This window comes from Nelumbo lutea, chromosome 2 (assembly GCF_056320005.1).
Source record: "Nelumbo lutea isolate HS-2025 chromosome 2, American lotus-T2T, whole genome shotgun sequence".
Lineage (NCBI taxonomy): Eukaryota > Viridiplantae > Streptophyta > Magnoliopsida > Proteales > Nelumbonaceae > Nelumbo > Nelumbo lutea.
Window position 1 is genome coordinate 52,812,352 of NC_142685.1, and position 24,830 is coordinate 52,837,181.

Genomic DNA, 24,830 nt, shown 5'->3' on the forward strand with positions numbered 1-24,830 from the left:
TTTGGGCAGGGTTGAGTACATTATCTTGGTCATGTGGTGGAGGAAGGGTAGGTGAAGTCCGATCCCAAGAAGGTAACCAGTATAAGGCATTGGGCCAGGCCCACTTCAGTTAGACAGCTGTGGGCCTTCCTAGGCCTAACCGGGTATTACAGACGATTTATCAAGGATTATGGGCTGATAGCAGCACCTCTGACTCAACTCCTCCGGAAGGATGCCTTCTACTGGACAGGGGAGGCCCAACGAGCCTTCAGCTCCTTGAAGACAGCAGTCTCCACTCCGCCGACATTGGTCCTACCAGATTTTGAGCAGCCCTTCGTAATAGAATGCGATGCATCTGGCGCTGACATCGGAGCTGTTTTGATGCAAGGGGGTAAACCCCTGGCTTATTTCAGTAAAGTTGCCCAATCTACCTATGTTAAGAAACTAATGGCTGTCGTTTTGTCTGACCTTAAATGGCACCACTACCTCCTAGGACGACGCTTCATCGTCAGAACCGATCAACAGAGCCTCAAATATCTGTTGAAGCTGCATCTCCTTACGGAAGATCAGCAAAATTGGGTGTCCAAGTTATTGGGGTTTGATTACTTGATAGAATACAAAACTGGAGCTTCTAATTGGGTAGCAGATGCCCTGTCAAGACAAAATGAATTACAGTTGATGGCTGAATCTAGACCCGTGCACCCACTATTGGAGCTACTCAAACAGGAGATGTTGAACGACGAAGAGCTGGCAGCTATCAAAAGAAGATGGGCCGAGGACCCAACCAAAACACCGGGCTACATTGTGAAGGACTCCCTCTTGTACTATAAGGGGAGACTGGTCTTACCTTCTTCATCCTCACACATAATGGAGCTTCTACAGTTGTTTCATTCCTCCGTTGAAGGCAGTCACTCAGGGGTACTAAGGACTTATCAGTGCATTGCAGCACACTACTATTGGAGGGGAATGAGGAAGCATGTGCAGGCTTTTGTGGCTGGCTGCCCAACCTGTCAACAGCAGAAATATGATACTCAACAACCAGCTGGGCTCCTTCAGCCCCTTAAGATACAAATCAGGTCCGGGATGATGTCACCGTATATTTCATCACCGGCTTACCACCCTCTCAAGGCAAGACAGTGATCATGGTGGTGGTGGATAGATTTAGCAAATATGCTCATTTCTCAGCCTTGTCACACCCATTCACAGCAACACAGGTAGCAGATCTGTTCGTCAGAGACATCACAAGACTGCATGGAACACCAGCCTCCATCGTCTCTAACCGGGATCCTCTATTTATGGGGAGATTTTGGCAGGAGTACTTTAAAATCCAAGGGGCACACCTAGCTCATTCCACGAGCTATCACCCCCAGGGCAGACAGAGGTAGTTAACAGATGCATCAAGACCTATTTGAGGTGCTTCGTGGGGCAGAAGCCAAAACAGTGGTTGAAGTGGTTAGCTTGGGCAGAACTGTGGAATAACTCCACCTTCCATGTGACTACCGGTATGACACCTTTCAAGGCCTTGTATGGGAGAGAGCCCCCTGCCATTCACCCCTATGAGACAGGCTCCACTACTGTAGCTGCAGTAGACGAATACCTAACCAGCTTAGACTTAATCTTGCAGGAGCTTAAGAACAATTTGCAGCGGGCTCAGCAGGTAATGAAGGATACATATGACCACAAGCATTGTCCCTTGGAATTTCAGCCTGAAGACATGGTCTACTTGAATCTGCAACCCTACCGACAAACCTCAGTAGCCAAGCAAGCATGGCAGAAACTGGCTCCCAGGTTTTATGGACCCTTCAAAGTCTTGGAGAGAATTGGGTCAGTCGCCTACAAGCTAAAACTTCCACCATCCTCCAAACTCCACCTTGTCTTCCATGTATCCCTCCTCAAGAAACAAGTGGGTCAAGGGGACAAAACTCAGGCAACCCTCCCAGCCTTCACTGATGAGGGAGTCATGGTCATGGAGCCCCACAAGCTGATAGACTTCCGTTGGGTACGCAAGGGGAGGTACTGCATAGAAGAAGCACTGGTAGTGTGAAGCAGCCTACCGGAAGAAGAAGCCACTTGGGAAGATTATTATCGATTGGAAGCATGGATTTCCCCACGTCAATCTTGAGGGCAAGATTGATCTCAAGGTGGGGAGGAGTTGATAGGAGCACAGCTAGGCCCTGTACCACTGTTTGGCTCAGCAGTATGTTCCCCATATAGCCTTATCCGAAGACCTACGTGAGAGGACCACGTCAGCCAGTTAGTTACAACTGAATCATACCCATGTGATGTAATGGGGCTATAAACAATGGAATAACAATAAGGGGGATTACCTTTTTGAGCACCAAAAACCATCTTCCCTTCTCTTCTCTTCTGTAGGAGGCCTGAGCTCCCTTGAAGAAGCTCCTGAGGTGGGCAGAAACCTACCACTTTCAATATGTGGGTAACATGGCTTCCCCTTGTCCTTATGAAGCCCTTAGCTTGTGTTATGCAGGAGAGAAGAAGAGAGGAAGAGAGAAGAGAAATTTGAGAGCCAAAAGTATTGCTGGAGGCACTAGCTATTAGTATTTATACTAGGGCGACAAAATATAAAAAATAAAAGGAGAAAGTTACAATAGTAGCCCTGCGGTACTATACTTGAAGAATTAACTGTTTTTAACACTCCCCCTCAAGTTGGGACATAGATGTTTGTCACATAAATCATGATGCTATGAGTGATGTAACCCTTTTGTAAAGATGTCTGCAAGTTGATATTCAAAACTAACATAAGGAGTACACACTTCCCCTGTGACGACCTCTGATTAAGTGTTTGTTGACTTCAATGTGTTTAGTTCTATCATGCAGCATTGGATTAGCAACAACGTTTATGGTTGCTTTGTTATCACGGAATAGGGTCATAGGTCCGTCAACTGGAAAGGCCAACTCACTCAACAAATTTTTTAGCCACATAATTTCAGCCACTCCATGAGACATAGCCCGACATTCAGCTTCAACACTAGATCTAGCTACCACATTCTGCTTTTTATTTCTCCAAGTAACTAGATCCCCTCCTACAAAGGTATAGTAGCCGCTAGTTGACTTTCTATCATTCAGGGATCCTGCCCAATCTGCATCAGTATACACTTAAACTTTCAAATGTCCGTGTTTTTGAAACAACAAGCTTGCACCTAGGAACTTCTTAAGATATCTAAGAACTCGTTCTGCTGCTTCAAGGTAGGTAGCCTTAGGGGCATGCATGAGCTAGCTAAGAACACCCACTGCATAAGCAATGTCTGGTCGAGTCATAGAAAGATATAACAATTTTCCTATAAGTCTCTGAAATTGTTTTACATCCTTGACGGGCTCACTTTGACAATCACCTAATTTGTGGTCAGGATCAATAGGGGATCAAATGGCTTCACTCCCAATTTTCCTGTATCCTGGAGTAGATCTTGGACATACTTTCTTTGGGAAATGAAGATACCCTTTTGTGAGCGGGCCACTTCAATCCCAAGGAAGTACCGTAGAGGACCTAGATCCTTTACTTCAAACTGGGTAGCAAGAAAATTCTTCAACTTTTGAATTTCATCATTCCAATCACTAGTGATAACTATATCATCAACATGCTGCAATTTTTCCTTCCCCTCTTTTCACAAACAATGTGTGATCAAATTGACACCGCTTGTATCCTCTTTGCTGAACTGCTACATGAAACCTATTGAACCAGGCTCTCGGTAATTGTTTCAGCCCGTATAATGATTTCTTTAATCTGCACACTTTCTGTTAATTACCTTGACCACGGAAACTAGGGAGTTATACCATGTATACTTCCTCTTCAAGGTCACCATTTAGAAAGGCATTCTTAATTTCAAGCTAAGGAAGATCCCAGTCAAGATTAGCAACTAGGGAGAAAAGGACTCTAATAGAGTTCATCTTAGCAATCGGTGCAAAAGTTTATGCATAATCTACTCCATACACTTGTGTAAACCCCTTTGCCACTAAACGAGCTTTATACCGCTCCACCGTGCCATTAGCCCGATGTTTTACTGTGAAAACCCATTTACATCCAACTGGATCTTTCCCTTCAGGAAGATTTACTAGTTCCCATGTACCATTTTTATGTAAAGCATTAATTTCTTCCTTCATAGTATCTATCCATTCAGGCACCGAAAGAGCTTCTACCACATTCTTAGGGATAGGGACACTGTCAATGGAAGAGAGAAAGGAAAGGAGGGTGAAATGTTTTCATAGGAAACAAAGTGGGAAATGGGGTGTTTATGGTGCAAGATCTAACACCTTTCTAGTGAACAATAGGAAGGTCAAGGTCATTAGCAATAGTAATGGAGATCGAGGTGCTGGCCAAATGGCTCAAGCTAATATTCCTAAATATTCTCAAGATCCTTTGCAAAGAATCGGTGGACCAATGACTAGGGCAAGAACAAAGATGATGAAAGAGGCTTTACAAGGCTTAATCATGAAAGTGCATGACAAAGAGGCTGTTCTAGAAGATTCTAAGACTGTTCTAGAAGTGTCCAAAGCTTCACCAAGGATAATCACCTATCTTTATGTGCAAGACGATGAGCAAGGCTTGGATCTTGAAGAACAAGCTTGGAATCCATGACATAAGATGTATCGATGGGCTTGGCGCATGGACATGATAAGAAAAGGCCCAATTCACATGCTAAGATGTATTGATGGGCTTGTTTTGTCTTGTTTTGGTTTACTTTGACCTTTCTATGCTTAGTTGTCATTAGTTGTAGTTTTTTAGAAGGATTTCTATTTCAAAGCAGTTTTGCTTTCCTAAATTAAAGGGATCATCATTAGTTAGGAGTTTCCTTATTAGATTAGGAGTTTCTTTATAAGATAATGATGTTTACATTGCCTATATAAATGCCACAACTATGTAACACGAAAATTAATCAATAATACAATGGTATTTTTAGGAAGTTTAGCTTTGCCTTCTTGTGTTCTTGGTAGAATACAATATCTTGACTTATCAAGGGAGTGATCAACCTTTGTGGCGTCTTCAAGATTGGATTCTTTAAGGACTTGGTTTCCTTATGGTTCTAACCTGATCAACTACAACTTGTTTTCTAGCTTCTGGGTGCGCATAACAACTTGATTCAAGAGTTCCTAGAGCAGGTCATCTAGTGGGTTCTTATCAAATAGGGTCAGAAACTTCAATAGGAACCAAGGTACTTGATTGGGTATGATCCACCCCAGGAGAGTTTGATGGCATTGGTGGTACAGCTTCTAGGTGCTCCAACAACTCTTGAACATGGTTGGCCTTTGTGACGACGAAAGAAGACACGAAAGGGAGGAGGATCAGGAAGAGGAGGGAGCTGAACCAGTTTCTCCTTATTCTTACACTCCCCCTGAGGAGAAACAGGGAAGAAAGGCTCACTCTCAAAAAAGGAGACATCCATAGAAGCATAATACCTTCGAGAGGCAGGATCAAAGCACTGGTATCCCTTCTGAGTGAGAGAGTACCCCAAGAAGATGTAAGGAATAGCACGATGGTCCAATTTTCCATGAGTAGATGACAGATTTTGAACAAAACAATGACGACCAAACACACAAGGAGGAATAGAAAGAAGGGAAGCCTTGGGAAAAAGAAGTTGATGTGGGGCTTTGCACTCTAACCAACAAGAGGGCATACGGTTGATGAGATAGGTAGCACAAAGGACAGTTTCAAGCCAAAAACGTTTGGAGACATTCATATGAATTAGTAACCCTCGAGCCACTTCAAGGAGGTGTAGGTTCTTTCTTTCAACAACACCATTTTGTTGTAATGTTCGGGCACAAGAACTACGGTGAAGTGAACCACACGAAGCAAAAAAATCCATGAGATCAGTATGAAAATATTCTTTGACATTATCCGATTGAAAATTTTGGATTTAAGTTGAAATTGGGTGAAGACCATCCACTGAAAATCTTGAATAATTTTGGGTACTTCATCCCCGGTTTGCATAGGATATACCCATGTATATCCGGAATAATCATCGATAATGGTAATAAAATACTTGTAGCCACTCTTAGATGGTAAAGTAACAGGGCCTCAAACATCAGAATGAACAATGTGGAAAGGAAATTTAGATTTAATATTTTTTGAAGAAAAATGAGTTCTACACTACTTACTCAATTGACAAGTTTGACAAGTAAATTCTGACACTGACTTAAACAACTCTGGAAACACCATTTTTAAAGACTTAAAAGATAAATGACCAAGACGACTATGCCATAAATAGACTTGACTCTTAGACTCTATGACTGTAAGACCAGCCTTATTCTCCAGCATGTAGAGCCCATCCACTATACATTCTCTACCAATCGTCTTTCCCGAGGCCAGATCCTGGATCACACTGTAAGAAGGGAAAAATGTCACTAAGCAGTTTAAGGAATTAGTAATACTACTAACAAAGAACAAATTAATGGAAAATTTCGGGACATGTAAAAACATTAGACAGGGTAAGGCCAAAAGGAAGAGAAATGGTTCCTTGACCAGCTATGGTGGAGTATGATCCATCAGCTAGTCTCACCTTGTCTCTTCCAGAAAGGAGGCGATAGGTTTGAAAGTGAGAGGACTTACTAGTCGTGTTTAGATGCTTCAAAATCAATGATCCAAGGAGTGTCAGGGGAGCGGGATGCTACATGGAAAGTTGTGGCAGAGTTACCTAATGTAGACGCAAATGAAGTTGAGGAAGGGGCATCTATCTCTCCAGAATCAATGATCCAAGGAGTGTCAGGGGAGCGTGATGCTACATGGAAAGTTGTGGCAGAGTTACCAGATGTAGACGCAAATGAAGTTGAGGAAGGAGCATCTATCTAACAAATTGGTCTAACATAGAGCTCTAAATGGTCACGGAAGGAATTAATAATATCTTCCCTTAGATCAGATCCAAAGACATGTGTTTGAGTCATAGTAGTAATAGGGGGCTGATCCTCTTGAGTAGCGATGTTTGCGAGTGTGTTTTCTTATACCTTGCTGTCTTGACTTTTTATTCAGATATGAATCTTGTTTCTTACTCAAATCTTGAGCCTATTTCGGCTTTCCATGAAGATCCCAGCATGTATCTCAGGTGTGTCGGGGTTTCTGGCAATGAGTACACCACAATTTGTCTTTGTCATCCACCATTTTCTGAAAGTCCCCCTTAAAGGTATTTCCCCCACCTGTAGTAACACTCCCTTTTGCTGCGAACACAACTGCATCCCCTCCAGAATTGTTCATCAAATTCCTTCTACTTTCTTCTGATTGTACTAGATCATAAAATCCTGGGCAGATGGAAGATCCTTGCTACCTAGGATCTGGACTCTGATAGATTCATATTCAGGATTCAAGCCATGGAGGAAAGCAAACACTCTTTGCTGGGAAACAAGTTTCTTGTACAATTTTGCTTCATCACACTTTCAATCAATGATTCAAATATTGATACGATACGTCCGATATGGGGCGTATCGTATCGGTATCGTTAGTGTTCGGCACGGGATACACTACAACGTTTTATGTATCCTGCCAATCATGTGTATTAGGCCAATACAGGTGTGTATCGGTCTGTATCGCATTATATCGGCTGATACATATTGATACGCTACTCGCGAAACGCGAATGTGGATGCGCATACTCATCTACTAAAAAAGAAATTTGCAAGATTTGAACCCGCATCTAGAGATAAAGAAGAGCTTAAACGTTCGTGCCTATAAGCCACTAAGCCACTCCATCTTTTGTCTTTATGACTAAATGATTACGGATCTTATTTCTTTATTACTTAAGTGCAATTCAAATAAATAATACATATTATGGTTAACTCCAACTAAAAATTAAAAAAGTAATACTTAAAATCAGTATTTTATAAAGTAATAGAAATAAATAATATATCAAATCCACATTTATATCAAAACATTATTTGAATCTCAAAAAATTATAAAAATGTAATATTAATAAGAGAATAATTATTTTAGTACTTAAAATTTATAAATTTGCATATGATATATATATATATATATATATATATATATATTAATTTACATTACATAAAATCGTATCTATTATTTAGAAAATAAAATCATTGTTTACAAAATATTCAAGAATATAATCTTAAATTGAATCTATCAAATCTACTAATCTACATTTATACCAAAAAAATATTTTTAATTAGAAAATTATAGGAATAAAACTATAATAATGGAATAATCACTTTAAAAGTTAAAAAGTATGAATTTGCATATGATATGTATCTTAGAATTTTAATAGATTTGATATATTTTAAGTTCAGATTATACATTTTATAAATTCTTAATGGATATTTATTTTACATAGATAATTTGATATTTAGTTGACCTCTTTGTTAATGTAAAAACGTAAAAATAGTAAAATAAAAATAATTGATATAATAATTAAAACATAATAGGAAAATATGTTTTGCACTTTGGACTCTTGATTGATACATCATCAATAAAATTGTATGATATTTCTGCATCATATTATATTAATTGTAATATATTTTTTTCGTATACACCATTAAAATATACATTTTCTATGTATTTATACATTATTTGTGGTTATTTGAGCTTAAATTTAATATTATTAATGTATTATGAAATTTTTATATGTTTCCCTAGTGTATCCATATTTTGCATCCATATCCATGCATTTCCAAAGCATATCTGTATCCGTATCCGTATCCAATTTGTTCGATACGATACTCAATAACGATACTTTAATCCTTGCTTCCAGTCCACACTTTGATAATGATCTAACTCCTTCCAGATAGAGGTTAAGTTTGAATAGTACATAGAAAGGCACCTCTTCCCCTGTTTACAAGTGGATGATTCTGCCTATAACTGGTAAATTTTTGCATAGTGACACAACTCAGAATAAGTTAATTTTGCTTGTTCCCAGATCCTATTTGCCGTTTGAGCCCACATAAAATTCCTTCTTATTTGAGGTTGCATAGACACTAAAAGCCAGGACATGACCATGTTGTTTTCCTGGTTCCATCTATCATATTCAGTACTCCCAGAATTGGGTTCTTTGATTCTCCCATTTATGTATCCTATCTTTCCCCTTGCAGTAATGTATAACTTATCCCTCTTGACCACTCTAAATAATTTAAGCCATCGAGGGGAATAACAACCATGGGAAGGGATAGGTCCACACCCCCACTTGTTCCATTCTGCATTGAGGAAACACCAGATGTAGCAGAATCTTCACCGCTCATGATTACAGATTCAAAAGGCTCTTAAAGTGGTCACAAATCCTTTAAAAATTCTAACACCAAGGGCGAAAGTAACCCTTTGTTTTTTTCCGGAAGCACCCCCCCTTTTTTTAAACACAGGTGCTGTTACAGCACCAACAGCAGGTCATCCCTTGACCTACAGAATGAAAACTGGTTGCTGTCACAGTGCATACAGGTCGTCTTGTGACCTACGCATCAAACAGAGATGCTGTTAAAAGCATTTACAGGTCACTCTCTGACCTTCAGGTTCACCATAAAAGCTGCTATCGCAGCACACAAAAGGTCTTCACCAACCTACAGTTTTTTACAGGGATCAGTCGATCCCTCAAAAAAGGAAAGAAAGAGGTGCTGGTCACCTCACATCCAACCAGCAGACCTAGTATAGGTTCTGCTCTGGCACACGACCAGAAAAAAAGAGGAGAGAGATTACTTCAGTGCATGAGAAAACTGGATCTTCAATCACCCAAACAGTAGATGAGGATGGCAGATCTGAAAATCTGGTGCGAAGGAAACAGTTCACTCGATCTCTCCTTTCTGATAGTCCCGTTCTGATACCATGCTACGCAGGAGAGAAGAAGAGTGGAAGAGAGATTTGAGAGCCAAAAGTATAGCTCGCGGCGCCAGCTATTAGTATTTATACTAGGGTGACAGAATATAAAAAATAAAAGGAGAAAGTTATAATAGTACTCCTGTGGTACTATACTTAAAGAATTAACAGTTTTTAACAGCTTGTACGGAATCACTCTTTCTTTCTAGTTTATTCATTGCTAATTGATGGAAATGATGCAACTATGTTGTCATTAAGGCTAGGCTTTTTTTTTTTTTTTTTTGAGAAAATAAGGTAAAATTTTATACATTTAGGCTAGGCTATGATATTCAGAAACTGTACAAGGATGATGTATCATGTCAAATACTTCAATATCTAGTCTAAATTTCATATTCAATGCCATATGCAGCAGTGTCCTTTCTGTATTTGGGTAAATAGGGACTAGGTCTAGGTTTCAAAAAATACAGTCATTTCTAGTTTTGTTCTTCCTAGTCTTGTATTTTTTCCTTCTAAAAATAATCTTGGATACATTCATTCCACAGATGTTGTGTGTCTAAAACCTGCTTCTTAAAGTATGCATGTTTTTATAAACCTGTTAAGATTTTTCTTCCAAACACGACACTCTAAAGCACATGCTTCATTGACCTTCCATTTTTCTAGGCAAAATCTTCTTCGATCTCTCCCTTAATTTGACTTGGGTCAGTTATCCCTTATGTTTTCATTAGAATTTCTCCCTATATAATATACCCTACTTTAGTTCATACTCAATCCTTCTCATTCTAAATCATTTTTGTGCATTCTAACTATGAAGGTTTGCATCCGCCTTTTATCCTTGTTAATCAACATTATGTCAGTGGCAAGTAGCTTATACAACACACTATCTTGGAACCTAGTTGGTTCAAGATTTATCCAATACCTGAGTGTTTAATATAGATTCAGTCTCTAACTTGCTAACTTGGTTATGCCACTTGAAAAACTCAAGTTTCATGTAAATTAATGATCTACTGAGGTCATATTCCATTTTACAATTTTGGAAAACTAACCATGAAACAAACCTTGTCCTAAAGCTCTCATTAACATGTCTAGATTGTATGGTTTTGTTTATCATGTAGACATACAAAAAGGCAAGGCAGTTTGACATGTTTTGAGTTTTGATATAGAAAGGTGACAGAAGAGTAAATTTTGGCTAAATTTAAGGACCTTTAACTTTCTCCATTTCTAATGAATAAAAAAGCTTCTCCATTTTCTTTGTAAATTGTGCATATAAAGCCTGTTCTTTCATGTGGCTTTTCCCTCTTCAACATGCATCCATCTGAATGCCATCTTCTCAAAAGCCCTCTATCACATGTACAAATGAGTTCCTAGTATGAATAATTAGATTATTTAAATAGTTCTTGATCTTTTTTTTTTTTTTTAGTTTTTGATAGTTCTCTGAGATAGGTTGGTCAATCTTCTTTTTACTACAGTGCAGGTCAATCAGTTGTAAAGAAATTTCCATCTTGATATTGTCAGGGAAATATATTGCAATCGTGTTGGTTGACCAGTACAAGTTGAGGTGGTACCGTGTTGTGCTTCTTTTCAGTATTTTCTCTCTTCCATTTAGTTGAAATGTTTTCATTTCTTTGACTTGCTTGAAATAATATCATACTTATGTCTTAAAGTTATGATAATGACAATTTTTTCCAAGAAAGCCTATCATATCTCACTATGTACCAAGAGGGGAAAGGGCAACTGGTGTCAGATAAAAGCAAGAACCAGAGAAATGGATTCTCAGTTTTCCCTGCTCAAAATAAAATTGGCATATGCTGGACAAATGGACAGCTGCCAATCTACGATCACCATAATGTTTTCCTTGTGCTTTCTGTTTGTCATCATGCTGACTAAATATTTTCTAGTTTGTAACTATTTTAGTGTTGACTGAATTCTTTTCTCTTCTTTTTTCCTTCTCTCTGATACCTTTGGCTGGATAAAAACTAAAGGTTTCTTATGGTTTTATATGAGATATTTCTTAATACAGAAAACTTCTAATAAATGCTTATCATTGAAATTTATCAATGCAGTCGGTCTTGGCTGGAGGATGTTTGTGTTTCAGCCTTCTATGCAGGAAATTCTGGCTACAGCGGTGAGTGGTGCTTTGTAATTATTGGCTACAGTACTTTTTGGTAGATCAATTCTCTTTGAGGCCGCTTTTTGGTAATCCACCATTATTTATACCTACAAAAATCATTTTATCAATATTAACTATGGATGTTATTTTTTCTTGATGAGGCAACCCTGTTATAATTTTCTTCTGATTTTAATATATAAATACAAATTCTAATGCTATCTTGTTTGATATCCTAAGTAATTTCTAAAGAATGATCCATAGTTGTCAAGGCGTCACCTATCTTGTTTTCTATTTTGCTTTCCATCTTGATTTTTTATCATATAAAGTTAATAGCCTTATTTCATTGCTAATTGATATGAAATTGCTCTATTAAATACTTATCATAGTAATATTGTTTTTGAAAATAATGAAATTAATAATTTAAAATATTTTTATCTTTTAAAAACTTATCATAGTAGTATTATGTTCTTAATAAAAAATTGCTATTTTTTCAATTAATATGCATGCTTAATGGTATATAAAACTAGGGAACTAGCCAAAAGTTAGCTCTTTATTGTACAAAATTCTTATCACCCAAGTGCCCCAGTGTTGCCCAGAATCGCATAGACACCTTGACAACCATGGAATGATCTTGGCTAAACAACTTACTTGAAAGTACTCAATATTATTTATATTGTACACCAGAATTTAAGCACGATTTATATATTGAATAAAATGAGGTAATAAATGATTTACAATTTAGATGCCTGCGACTGCAGTGTTCATAGGAATGTCCTATGTTACACTAAGTAGGAACCTCCCCTAGATTGTACAAGCAGCACCAAATTATCCACTGACTAGAGTTAGAATCCCACTTCCCACCAGGATATTACCACATACTGGAGTACCTTATGGCCCTGTAGAGGACCTACCTATAGGGGATGTTGAGTCCATGGAAGCCAAGTTAAGAACTGTCCTCATGGATATTTTAACAGCAAAGCAACTTCAATTACCCTCCTTAGCTATTGAAGTAGATTTGCCAAACATAAATGGGTGCTGACAAACTGTTAGCGGTAGGCTATGGAGACTGTCATACCTCCTCAATACAACAAGAGAAACTACAATGAGCAGGTTGGTTCAGATAAAATGGACCACACTTGACATCCATGAGTGAAGTCACAACCTATGAACTTGGGTCCATCCTATCAGATTTGACTAGTTCAAGTGAGGCTCATATGGTGAATAGGAGATTCTTAGTCAGATCAAAGATTTGCTAAATATTTAGAAAAGAAATTTATAACTAATTAGATTTGAATTTCTTTTCTCTGTTAGCAAGCATTTTCCTTGTTTATACACTTATTAAGAAGGTAAATATCATGTAGATCTCAAAATGATTTGAAGTTCATATTATTAACATCATTATGAACACCCTTTTTCTTTATAAAGAACACCCTTTTAAGAATTAATGAAAGTAAAATTGTTTCTTAAAACTTGTGTTTCACTGCTGACTCCAAGTTCGAAGGTGTTGATTCCTAGAGAAACTGAGGCAGGCATGAAAGCAAGGAAAGAATCCCTGGAAGAAATCAAGATTCTTCATATTCTTGGACCAATGACACTTTAATAATTTTTTTACTATTTGAAATTTGGTATTTTTAGTTGGCAAGTTAGGAATAGGATTTTTTGTCTTCTATAAATTTACTTTTCTTAGTAAAATTTAATATTACAATTTATTTAACTTTCAGATTTACTATTTATGGTAATTCCTGCAATTATTATTTTTTAGTAATTTCTGGTGTATTTAAATAAGTTAGTTGTCATAGGATTAGTAATGTGTTATTAGTTTAAGATTAGGTTGCCATAGTGGTTAGAATCTGTTTTGGGTTAGTTTCCTAGTTGAAATGGGAGTTTGTGAAGTTGATCTGAACCCTTGTGTTTAGCCTATAAATAGATCCATTGTGATTGGAATTTAGGGTCCGTTTGGTTCACAGTCGGAATCAGTATCAGAATGGTCCATTCCCATAGTCTGTTCGGTTCACACAGGAATGAGAATGGGAATTGAAATCAGAAGGAAGTGGGATCTCATTCCCAAAGGGAGGGACAGGGAATGGCCTTCCCTCAAATGGGGGAATGCCATTCCAGCAGGAATGGGAATGGGATTCCAATTACATCCAACTAAACAGTTGGAATCGGAATAGCCTATTCCGATTCCGATTCCAGACCCCTATTCCCACGAATCAAACGGGGCCTTAGAGTGGAATCAATGGAAAGCAAAGTTTCTTTTGAAGTCCTCCAGATAACAGTGTGATCTTCTAAAAAGTGCATATTTTATTCTCTATCTTTTCTATTTCAGATCTGAATCCCTTCTTCAGTTGTTTGCCGATGGCATTGTTTTAAATGATGAAACTAACAAAGGATTACGTGCAAAATGAATCTTTTGGACAAATGCCTCAGAAACAAGGGAAATTTATGGCTTGCCCCATCTCATAATTTTTATTGTTCTTTTGGTTTTATTTACCAAACCACTCAGGTATAGAGGTGCATCTTGAGCGGGCCCTACCTGAGCCCGGACTACCCAGCCCACAATTTTACACAGGCTGGGATTGGACTTTTGGTCCTCAAGCTGGGCCAAGCCCAACAGTTCAGTTTTTTTTTTTTGGCTGGGCTTGGGCCTAGTACTTTGGTAGCCGAAGCCCGGCCTGACCTTATCCCAAACCAAGGCCAGCCTAATTATATACATGCATATATGCATATATAGATACATATTTGCATGCATACATGCATATATGCATAACTCATTTTAATAAACCATACATATATGCATACATGCATGCATAGATACATGTATATCAATTTTTAGTGAGCTGATTGACCAACTTGAGCCCAGACCAGGCCCCAGCCCAACCCGAGTGCATAAAATTTTAGTGCAGGATGGGCTTGGATTGGATAGTTTAGGCTTGATCTCCGAACTCAGGCCGGGTTCAAGCTTTAGCCTTTAGGCCCACTTCTTAGGGTTGGGCCTGGGTTGAGCTAAAACCTAGCCCAGCCCACCCGGCTTGCACCCCTACTCAGCTATGATACGATACTACCCCTTGTATTTTGATTGATTCCTGCACTTGTCACTTTTCCCAACCATACAAACCAATAAAAATTTATGAGGTGGGGGAATCAATAAAAACCCCTAGAAACAAAAGTAAGAAGGATTAAAACAAGATATATGACGTAAATTTAATAACAATGGAAGTGCAAAGCAGGGTATACTTAGGATTGGAGAGCAAGGGATAACTCAATGTGACCTTTTTTATTACCTTGGTTTGATAATCATGACAAGGGAGAGATTGAGGAGGAGGATGTCACCCATAGAATTAGAGCAGAATGGGCAAAATGGATGGGTGCATCTGGACTTTTATGTGATAGGTGCAAAAAGAAAATTCTATAAAACAGTTGTAAGGCAACCTATTTTGTATGAAGCAGAGTGTTGGACAGTCAAGAAAAAACATGTACAGAAAATGAGTGTGGCCAAAATGTATATCTGAGATGAGTGAGTGGAAAAGCTAGAAAGGATAGGATCAGATTATCAGAAATGAAGTCATTTGTAGAAACTTAGGAGTAGCTCAAATAGTTGATAAAATGAGAGAAAGTAGGCTAAGATGGTTTTGTCATGTGCATAGAAGACCATCAACAGCACCTGGAAGAAGTCATTTATTACAAGTTGAAAGGGCTAGAAGGGCAAGGGGTAGACCAAATAGGACAGGAGTAGTAGTAAGAAATAATTTAAGTGCCAATAATTTAAAAATGGATATGGCATTAAACAAAACAAACTGGTGAAACAAGATTCATGTAGTTGACCCCTTATAGTTGAGATAAGGATTGGATGATGATGATGATGTCCTGAACTCCTCAAAATTCAAATCCTTAATTTTCCCTCCTCTTCCCTCCACATTCATTCCTGTAGGACTTTTCTCTTTCTGCATTGATGTGGGGTTCTCATGGCAATTAAAAAGATCTTGTAATAGTACCGTGGAATTCTTGAAATGTAACTGAAGGAATACAACTTTTTATGGGGTCTCCACTTGTTATAGCTTTGGTCTTCCCAAGAAATTGTTTCACTTGGGCAAGACATAAATGGTCCAGCTTTCTTGTTTAAGCATTCCATTTACACGTTAATGAGAATTAGTCAACTTGGAGAGGATTTGATGAGTGTGCAGCAGTATCTCTTCACAAACTCAAGTGGTAGAGTTGATTGGAGTCATTGAAGTAACAGGGTAAGAGCAAATAATTTTAGAGATGATGTGGAGGAAATTCCCTTAGGCTTAACTTTCTGTTTTAAAGGAAATATTTTGATAAAGTTGAAGAACCATATTAGTTTCATGGGCAAGCTACCTTCCTAATCCTAACTAACCATTTCGTCTCCAACAAAAATAAAAAATAAAAAGGTAAAGCATCATAAAAGTGAAATGAAAATTATAAGAAATCTTGTTGAAATCTGAAGTGACTTCTGTAGATGATCATTCACCGAGTTTGGAAGGTGGGGGATGTTAAGGTAGTTAACCTAATTGCTTTAGTGGGTGAGGAATGCAGTAATGCCATTCTGAAGTTTTCCTCTTAAAGTTGCATCTGAAGACAAAGGAATATGCAGCATCTAAGGAATGCTTCCTTGTATCTAAAGTAACTTGCGAAATTGTCTGAAGATCTACAAGAAGGGAAAATTGACAAAGTTAAAATTTATCTCTAGTTCCTTACCTTTAATTCTATGTTCCGCACCATATAAATTCTATATTTCATTCTTACAGGGACCATATAGAATATAAGTTTCTACTTTGTAATTTTATGATTAGAGTTCCATATAAAATTTATCTAGAGTTAAGTTTTATTTTTATGCTTAAGGTACTATATAAATTCTAGATATTAACTTTCTGTTTTTCACATTGCAGGTCACTATATTGTGGTATGTGGCTATGATGCAGAGAGAGATGAGTTTGAAATAAGGGATCCAGCCAGCTCCAGGTACCATTTCCTTTTAGTTTCCTCAGTATTAGATGCCACCATCTTTCATGATTGATTGGATTGATGATATGTTCAATGTGATGCAAAGATTTCTTTTTATGCATACTCGTGGTGCTTCAACTTCATGAGACCATTAATTTTTATGTATATTTTAGTAATGGCTTTCCATAAATGATGGTTATTACTACACTGCTTAAAAATGCGCTTGAAGTTATGTGATTTTTGCATCATGAATTGTCAGTGGAAAGCCCTCATGTTGTTTTCTGACATCATGTCTGCTGGAAAAAGCTAAGAAACTGTATCCATTTTTCATTTCTTTCATCCTTCTCAACTTCTTTCACTTTTCAGTGTGTTCCCTGTCATTTTACCTGGGACAGTTGATAGCTGTTGTTACAGGTTTGACAGGAAGAATCTTTACTATATGAATGGATTACTGCCTGCCAGGTTTTGGTTATGCCATTGTCTGCCAGGTGATCTGTAGAGAGTTATTTATTTATTTTTCTTCTTTTTCCTGGAGAGTTCTTTATTTCTGATGAATTGGCAACCTCCATGCATTTTTGGTACAATGAAGTAGTCAATTTCAAATACTAATTAGTAACCCTATATTAAACATTTAAAAAAGAAAAAGTTTTGGTCAATGGAGTTCTTTTAACCCTCTTTAGCAGTGATGGATCTCCCAATATCAATGTGAACCTACAGAAACACAACTTGCATGTTTTCCTTGTATACAATTACTTTCATAACATCTATACTTTTGGTTTTATAATGCTTATGGTATTCATCCATCTCTTAGACCAAAAACTCTCTCATGGTACAACCTCTGCATATTGACAAATTGGAAACTTTGGGAAATAATTCCTGTTGTCATTTTGAATACTCGTGTTAATCTGTAAATCATTGTGCATTTGAATATTTGTTTTATGAATCTATAGATAACAGCATTTATGTCAGAGTGACAGTGGCATCAGTCCCACAGAAAATAGACATTTATCTTGAATAAATATTGTTTCAGAACATGGACAAGTTTTATTCATTCAACCTAATGATATTCTGTGATCAATGTTAACATGAAATGTGCCAAGAAGAGCCTTAATTTTTATTTTCAGGTACAAATACTGATCAATGCTTATAATTATCACTCTTAGTATGATTACCCTAACTGAATACGTTTAGTTATATCCTTATTTCAAATTTTGGAAGGACTCAATTCACGTATAGAAGATTAGGTATCTAATGTTTTAGATGATTTTATTTAAAAGAGATTTTCATCAGCACTTTCTTTTTCTTCTCCCTTATTTGTAAAATTTTCACAACAAACTTTTAAAACAGGAATTTGGTTATTGGGGGGCATGTATTTTCACTTGTTTGTTCATGAATTCTTGCCTCCGAGTAACTTCAAGGCATTTCTTCTGATGACATAAGAAATAACCTCCTGGAGATTTTTCAGCCTTCCCCTGCTTTTCCATTTGTGTGGGCTCCCGTCCCCGTGTAACATGGTAATACAATTAGGAGATCACAAGGAAATCCAAGATTGCCACGCATAAGTGGGGATTGCAGACTCCAAATTGCTGAAGTTATTGCCCTCCCTATAGTTTCTCAGATAGCTAGCCGGGCAAATATTGCATCTTTTTTAGTGGAAGGCAATTCAAAAGCAAATGTCGCTAGATGAGCCAAGGTGTGGTAAGGGGCCCATGGTGTCCCACTTCCTAAACAAAGCCAGGAAACTCTTAGCTTCCATTACAGATGATATCCAATGGACTTCAAAAAGAAGTCAACATGGTGGTTCAGTCAGCTAGAGCTGGGGTAGAAAGGACCTTTATGTACGGTGACAGCTTTTTACCTACCTAATTTTTGAGATGGGCTGCTCATTTGCAGAATTTTGTACACAGACATACAACCTCATGTACACCATCTTGCCAAGCATTTAGCCTATGAAAGGTGCTACGGCATACGATAAGATTTTTTTTTAATTCCAAAGTTTTATTTTAAATGATGGTTATTTTTCCTTACAAAGTTAGCTGAATGTTCAAGATGAGTAGGTGGGACCCATTTTAATTTTTTTTTCTCTTAACTTTCTTGCTAACCAAATAGAAGTTTAAGAAAAATAAAAATTTCCTCTTCTTTTCTTTTCTATTTCTTGTCGTCTTTCATTTTCTTATCTTTTATTGACAACCAAACAGAATCAAAAGGTCAAGACTTGACAGGAATAGGAAAAAAATGAGACGGGAAGAAGCCATGCCATCATATTTTGTTGCACTCCATCTAACAGACATCCCAAGTAATCATGACCCACCGTCGGATCTGTCACACCAATTATTTCATCCATTAGGTTTTGTTTTTTTTTTTTTTTTTGGTAGGATGGAAAAAAGAGGATGATAGACCATTAAGCATAGAGATCAGAAGTGCTGAAAAAAGTAGATAGACCTTTACTTAATAAATTCTTTCTTTAGAGAACTTGAACTCACAATTTATTAGGGGATCATCATCATCAGAACCCATATAAATGTATTTATTGATTATCAGTTATTAACTTAAATTGCTTTTTATTAATTTCCAAAGCTTTTGCAGGAAATGTGACAAGGTTTCCACGGGATTCCTAGAAGAAGCCCGCAAATCATTTGGTACCGATGAGGATCTTCTCTTGGTAATCTCTCAGTTTGTTTCCATCAATGTTGCCAGGCTTGGCCAGACTGGACGGTTGAACTGGTGACGATGACCCAGTGACCTTTCTATATTCCAGTTAAAATGACGGTTTTCACCATGGTTTTTAAAACTGACCTGGAGACCGAATCGGTCAGGATCCGGTTATTGGATCGAACAGTCCGATCATTTGAATCGACTGCTTGGCCTGTTATGACAAAAAATTAAAAAATAAATAAAAATGGTCAAAACCGTTCGAATGGTTAACCGCCCAGTTCAGCGGTTTGCTGACCAAAATCAACGGTTTTGAGAGAAAATCTCGTTTTTGGGAAAAACGGAATCGGTTCCCGTTTTTCCAGTCTGACCGTCTGGTCCGGTCTAGTTTTGAAAACCATGGTTTTCACCCAGTGAAGAGCTCGAATCTCTTACCCATGAACTGTTTTCACATCCATACCCACTGGACACTACGGGCATGCAGTGGGAATATATCCCTTGTCATTCATGGGGAGAGAGGTTCCTAATACACAACGGTAGTGTCTTGGATGTAGGAAATTTGTGGGTAGGAGATCTGGAGTGCCAGCGAGCTCGGATCTCTTGCCCACAAACTGTTTCCCGTTTTTATCTGGTCTGAGTCTGACAACATTAGTTTCAATAATGTTTACCTTGTTTTTGCATTGCATCAAAGCATTTTCGTAATTGTCAAGAAGAAGGAATATGATTTGCCCATCATTTTCTTCTTACTTTCACAAACCAATTTACTCGGTGGGATGTTTTATAAAATCAAGGAATAGATATGACATTTGATATCACTTTGGTCTTCAATGATTTGTTCATTTAGTTTTGATGAAATTTCTTTAGGGGCAGCTTTAACTGTCAAGGTTTCCTTGTGGACTGTCAAATGCAGATCTCATTGGACAAAGACAATCTTTTGCTGTAACTCTCCGTGTGTTCCAATATTTATTCAAGATGCATGTCTCTCCATTCAGATTGATTGTATCATCTGTGAATTCTGACTTTGTGCGTCATTTGTATGTTAAAATAAAAACAAAGTAGCATTCGTTTCTCAATAGTCAAGGATTCAGCCAAATCTCTCTCTCTCTGGTGAATTGGGAGAGTATCTTGTGCTTATTTCAATTTGATGTTTTGCAAATGGTAAGCCTGTTATTCCACTCTGATATCAGATACACTACTATATAATCTCATCCAATGGTCAAATTTAAAAATAAATGTTCTTTGATGATTGACTCATTATTACACATAAATTATCTAAGACACAGACCTCATGGTTTTATAAATATACAACCAAAAAAAGAACCTTTATTTTGGAGGTAGGATTTATGTGTACTCATGGTGTGTATCCAGGTCATTGGACTGTTTCTTCAAATGGGTAGCTGATATCCCTCAACAGTCTCAAGCAAACAGAATATTGCTATTAGAACTCAAAATGCCTAGGTGGCACAGCCTAACAGCATCTCAAGTAGCAGCAATGATGCCAAGGCTCCCCTTATGGCCCTATTTATATTTTATTACCCCTTCTCTAATCCACTTTAGATTTTGGCCCCTGCTGAAAATTTCCTCCACCCCTGTTACCAACTAAGATACCACTGGATGAAACATAAATCTTCCGAAATATATCAAAAAATTGTTGCTTTTGAACAACCGCACTTCAACAATGGTCTTATTAGGATTTTATGTCGTTCAGCGTCGTTCAACCTGAATGAACATGATTGAACCAAGATTTTTCGTATTTGCTAATTCTATATTTTCAATTGAAAAAATGATGCGCCCAAATGGAGTTTTTGAGTTGAGGTATTTGATAATAGAAAATAAAGGAGTGTTGGTAGATATTAATCAGTTGGTTACTGACAATTAGACCTGTTCATGGGCCGGGTGGCCTGATGAGCCGGCCCAACCCCCAGACGGGCTTGAACATGTTTATAGGCCCGTGGGTTTAAATTTGGGCTAAAAAGCCTGGCCCGCAATAAATTCGAGCTGGGCTTGGGTTTTGTCAAAATAGCTCGGCCCAACCTAATATTAAACTTAAAATTAGTTATGTGATTATGTTCATTTGAATAATTTTTTTATTTAAGATTATAAAATTGTGTTTTAAAATATAAAAGAAAGGGAAAAGTACCATCTTATAGGCCCATTGTTCATTTAAATAGAAAAAAAAATACTATCTAAATTTTTAATTCTAATTTGAATAGGGGATTTTTTTTTTCAATTAGGTCGGGCTTCAGGCTCCGGCTTGGGTTTTGGGTTTTTTACCAGGGCCGGGCTCGGGCCCAAATTATAGGCCCATTGGTCGGGCTGGGCTTAGGCTTGGGCCTAATATATTTTTATTACTGACAAGTGAAAGCCCGGCCTGACCTGGCCCATGAACAGGTCTACTGACAATACAACTTTTCTGTTATTCACTATGAAAGAACCCATGAAAAGACAAAACTACAGGACAAAGACAAGAGTTCCGGCAATTTTTTTATTTATTAGCATTCTTACGGACCATAAACCAAGTTAAATGGTGCATTGCAAGAATCGAGTTTAAGTTCCATACCACATACCTAGGATCAATTTAAATCCTGTCTGGACCCTGGAGCAATACAGAATGTTGGCTCATAGATAGAGTAAATAAAAAATAGAATAAATTGAGAATGAATTGCTTATTGGAAGAGAGAGAATGTGTGTTCGCAATGATTTTGTTTCATGGCAACCATTTTAGATGGGGCCATTTGGATGTAGACCAACCATTTTAAAAAATAAAATAGTTTAATTTCTCTTCATTATTTAGAAGGAAAAAAAACAAAGCACTAGCCTGCATCTACTATTCTACTTGGCCAAGTGAATTTCAGTATTTCACTATGGAAAGTCATTTTCTGTTATTAATTCTTATTACCATATTAATATTTTAGGAAGATGGGTGATTGGTTTATGGCAGTGGCAGTTGGTGGCAGATTGTCAAAGTTTGGAAACATCTCCTTCCCAGGTCCTAAATTCTAACAGCAAATTAAACTATAACTCTGTCTTCTGTGTGTGAATTATCAATAGTAGACTATAGAGTAAGTATGTATTTTGCTGGAATTAATTGTGGTGAGATTGAGAAGATAACCTCCGACAAACACCTATTTTCCCGTAAATCAATGCGACATGTCGGTGGCAACACCTTCACATACATAAAAATTTATTAGATCCCATCATCCAATCCATGTTTTTACTTAATAATACAACTTATTCGCAGCCATTCATTCCCTTCCCAACAAAATCCAAAACTATCTCTACAGCCCAGCACATGATATGTGTTCATATCATCAATCACACACATGATATGTGTGTGGAGGTCGATACCCTTCCATTTTCTGAGTTTAAATTAATTAATAACTAGTGAGGACCCATGTGATGTATAGGTTTTATTTTTAAATAAAATTGGAGACAGAGTTCTATGACATTTTCAATTAAGTGATACTCATCTAAATCCAATTCAATTATTATTTTTTGTATTATGTTTAATTTATCTTATCACAATCTAAGTTGCACTTAATCAGGCAAAGTGGCCAATTTCCTATGTTCTAGATAAATTTATATTACTTTTTGTATCTTAGTGTTAACTTTTTCATTAGTTTTTTAATTTTAATGGTTTATTATTACTTTTGTATTATTTTTAGGTAAATTTCTTTTAAAAAAACTCCTTTTATAACAATGAGACTGGATCTGCTCCTCACATGTACATCCTACCATGTATTGGGAACATCTTCCGTACTTTTAAGTTATTATTCACAGGATATGTTCCCAATGCACGATGGATGTGCATGTGAAGCGCCCAAGTGTGAGGAGCAGATCCCGTCTCTATAATAATACTATACACCACTTTTCTATTTTGACCCTAACAAAAGCCTCCCTATAGTTTTCAAAAAAAAAAAAAGTGCAAATAACTCATTTCCCTTGACTTTTCAATAACAAAGACATTGAAGTTACCAAAATACATTTATCATTGATAAGGCGATTTAAAGTTTCAACTTTACCCTCCACTAATTTGTTTTGCTAAACAACTTTCAAAGAATAATTTTCTTTGTTCTTCTTGGAAAAAGGTAAAAAGGTTTATATCTAATGTACATAAACTTATACTTAATTTGGAATAGATATAGATATAGATAAATTTGACGAATTTAGTCAATTCCATGGAATAAATGACATGAGAGAAAATTATTGGCTTAAGTTATTCAATGAGAGAGTTAAAGTCATAATTAATGAGTTAATGAGAAAGAGGAGAGAGAGTTAATGTGTGAATTAATGAGTAGAGTTTAAAAGTCTTAAAATTGATTAGCCACTTGAGCTATTTTGTTCAATTTAAAAAAAAAAATCAAAAGAAACCAAAAAAATTATGTGCCTTTGAGAAAAATTCAGAAAGCAGAAAAATACCAACTTGGAAAATTCCATTTTAATCTATAGATATAGATGGTGTGTATCCGATTGCCAATGAAGAGAAATGAGGAGGGACTAATTAGAAGCATCAGGATTTAGTCATGTGCTTGCTTCCTTATTTAGGCCATGTTAGGGAGTGCTTATGTTAAACATAAGTGATTATTCAAATAGGCACTTATTTGCATTTGGTACCCAATTTATTCAAGTTCTTATTTTAAAGAATAAGCACTTATTTAATATTGGGGGGTTTGGTAGTCTTTTTCTCCGATAAGCACTTAAATAAGCATTTGTGACTATCTTGTCCTTCATTTTCTTTCAACTTTATGAAAACACTTTTATTAGTCTTACGAAAGCACTTTTACAAGAGTAGTTTTATGAAAACACTTTACTAAAAGAACCTCTACCAAAGTAATTTTGTGAAAGCACTTTTATAGAAGTATTTTCCCAAAAATACTTTTACGAAAGCACTTTTACAAAAGTACTTTTATAAAATTCAACTAAGGATAATTTTAGAAGAAAAAAAAGATTGAATAAGTGCTTATTATATAAGCACTTAAAAAAGTTAAAATTTTGGCTTAAAAAAATAAGCTCTTTTTTTTTTAAATAAATACTTAATTTGGACTTATTTCTCAAACACCAATATTATGGCCCCGGCCCTAATAAACACTTATTTTCAAACACTCAAATATGGCCTAAACCGGAATGAGGAGACGTACGAGTGAAAGGCTATCCTAATTCTCCACTTATTTTGATGTTCGGTATAAACAGCTAATACCCACTTCCCAAAGCAAAAGACCATACCTTAATCCTGTTGTGTATTTGTGGTGGAGTTGGACCTTCTTTTCTGAACTGTTTCTATCCGCCAAAGGTAAAGGTTTCATCAATTTATCTGCTATAGAAATTTCCTTGTTGTTAAGTGTTATACAAGTCATTCCACATAGCTCTTCCT

The 24,830-nt window shown here is 36.9% G+C and overlaps 1 protein-coding gene across 42 annotated transcripts in view; it reads left to right on the plus strand.

Annotated features, from left to right (window-relative positions):
• LOC148870697 (guanylyl cyclase 1) overlaps window positions 1–20,692 on the plus strand; it is a 33,558-nt gene extending 12,866 nt beyond the window's left edge. For 4 of the 42 annotated variants that reach the window (XM_088968681.1, XM_088968693.1, XM_088968678.1 and 1 more), the window contains exons 6-11: window positions 11,202–11,293; window positions 11,796–11,857; window positions 16,753–16,825; window positions 17,210–17,295; window positions 19,394–19,469; window positions 20,370–20,692. In XM_088968681.1, coding sequence (XP_088824807.1) covers window positions 11,202–11,293; window positions 11,796–11,857; window positions 16,753–16,825; window positions 17,210–17,295; window positions 19,394–19,425 — 345 coding nt within the window. In that variant the 3' untranslated portion in view covers window positions 19,426–19,469; window positions 20,370–20,692. Of the gene's footprint in view, window positions 1–11,201; window positions 11,294–11,795; window positions 11,858–16,752; window positions 16,826–17,209; window positions 17,296–19,393; window positions 19,470–20,323 lie in introns of all 42 variants that reach the window. The other 38 variants (XM_088968683.1, XM_088968695.1, XM_088968682.1 and 35 more) reach the window with 15 other exon arrangements.
• Window positions 20,693–24,830: the final 4,138 nt, after the last annotated feature.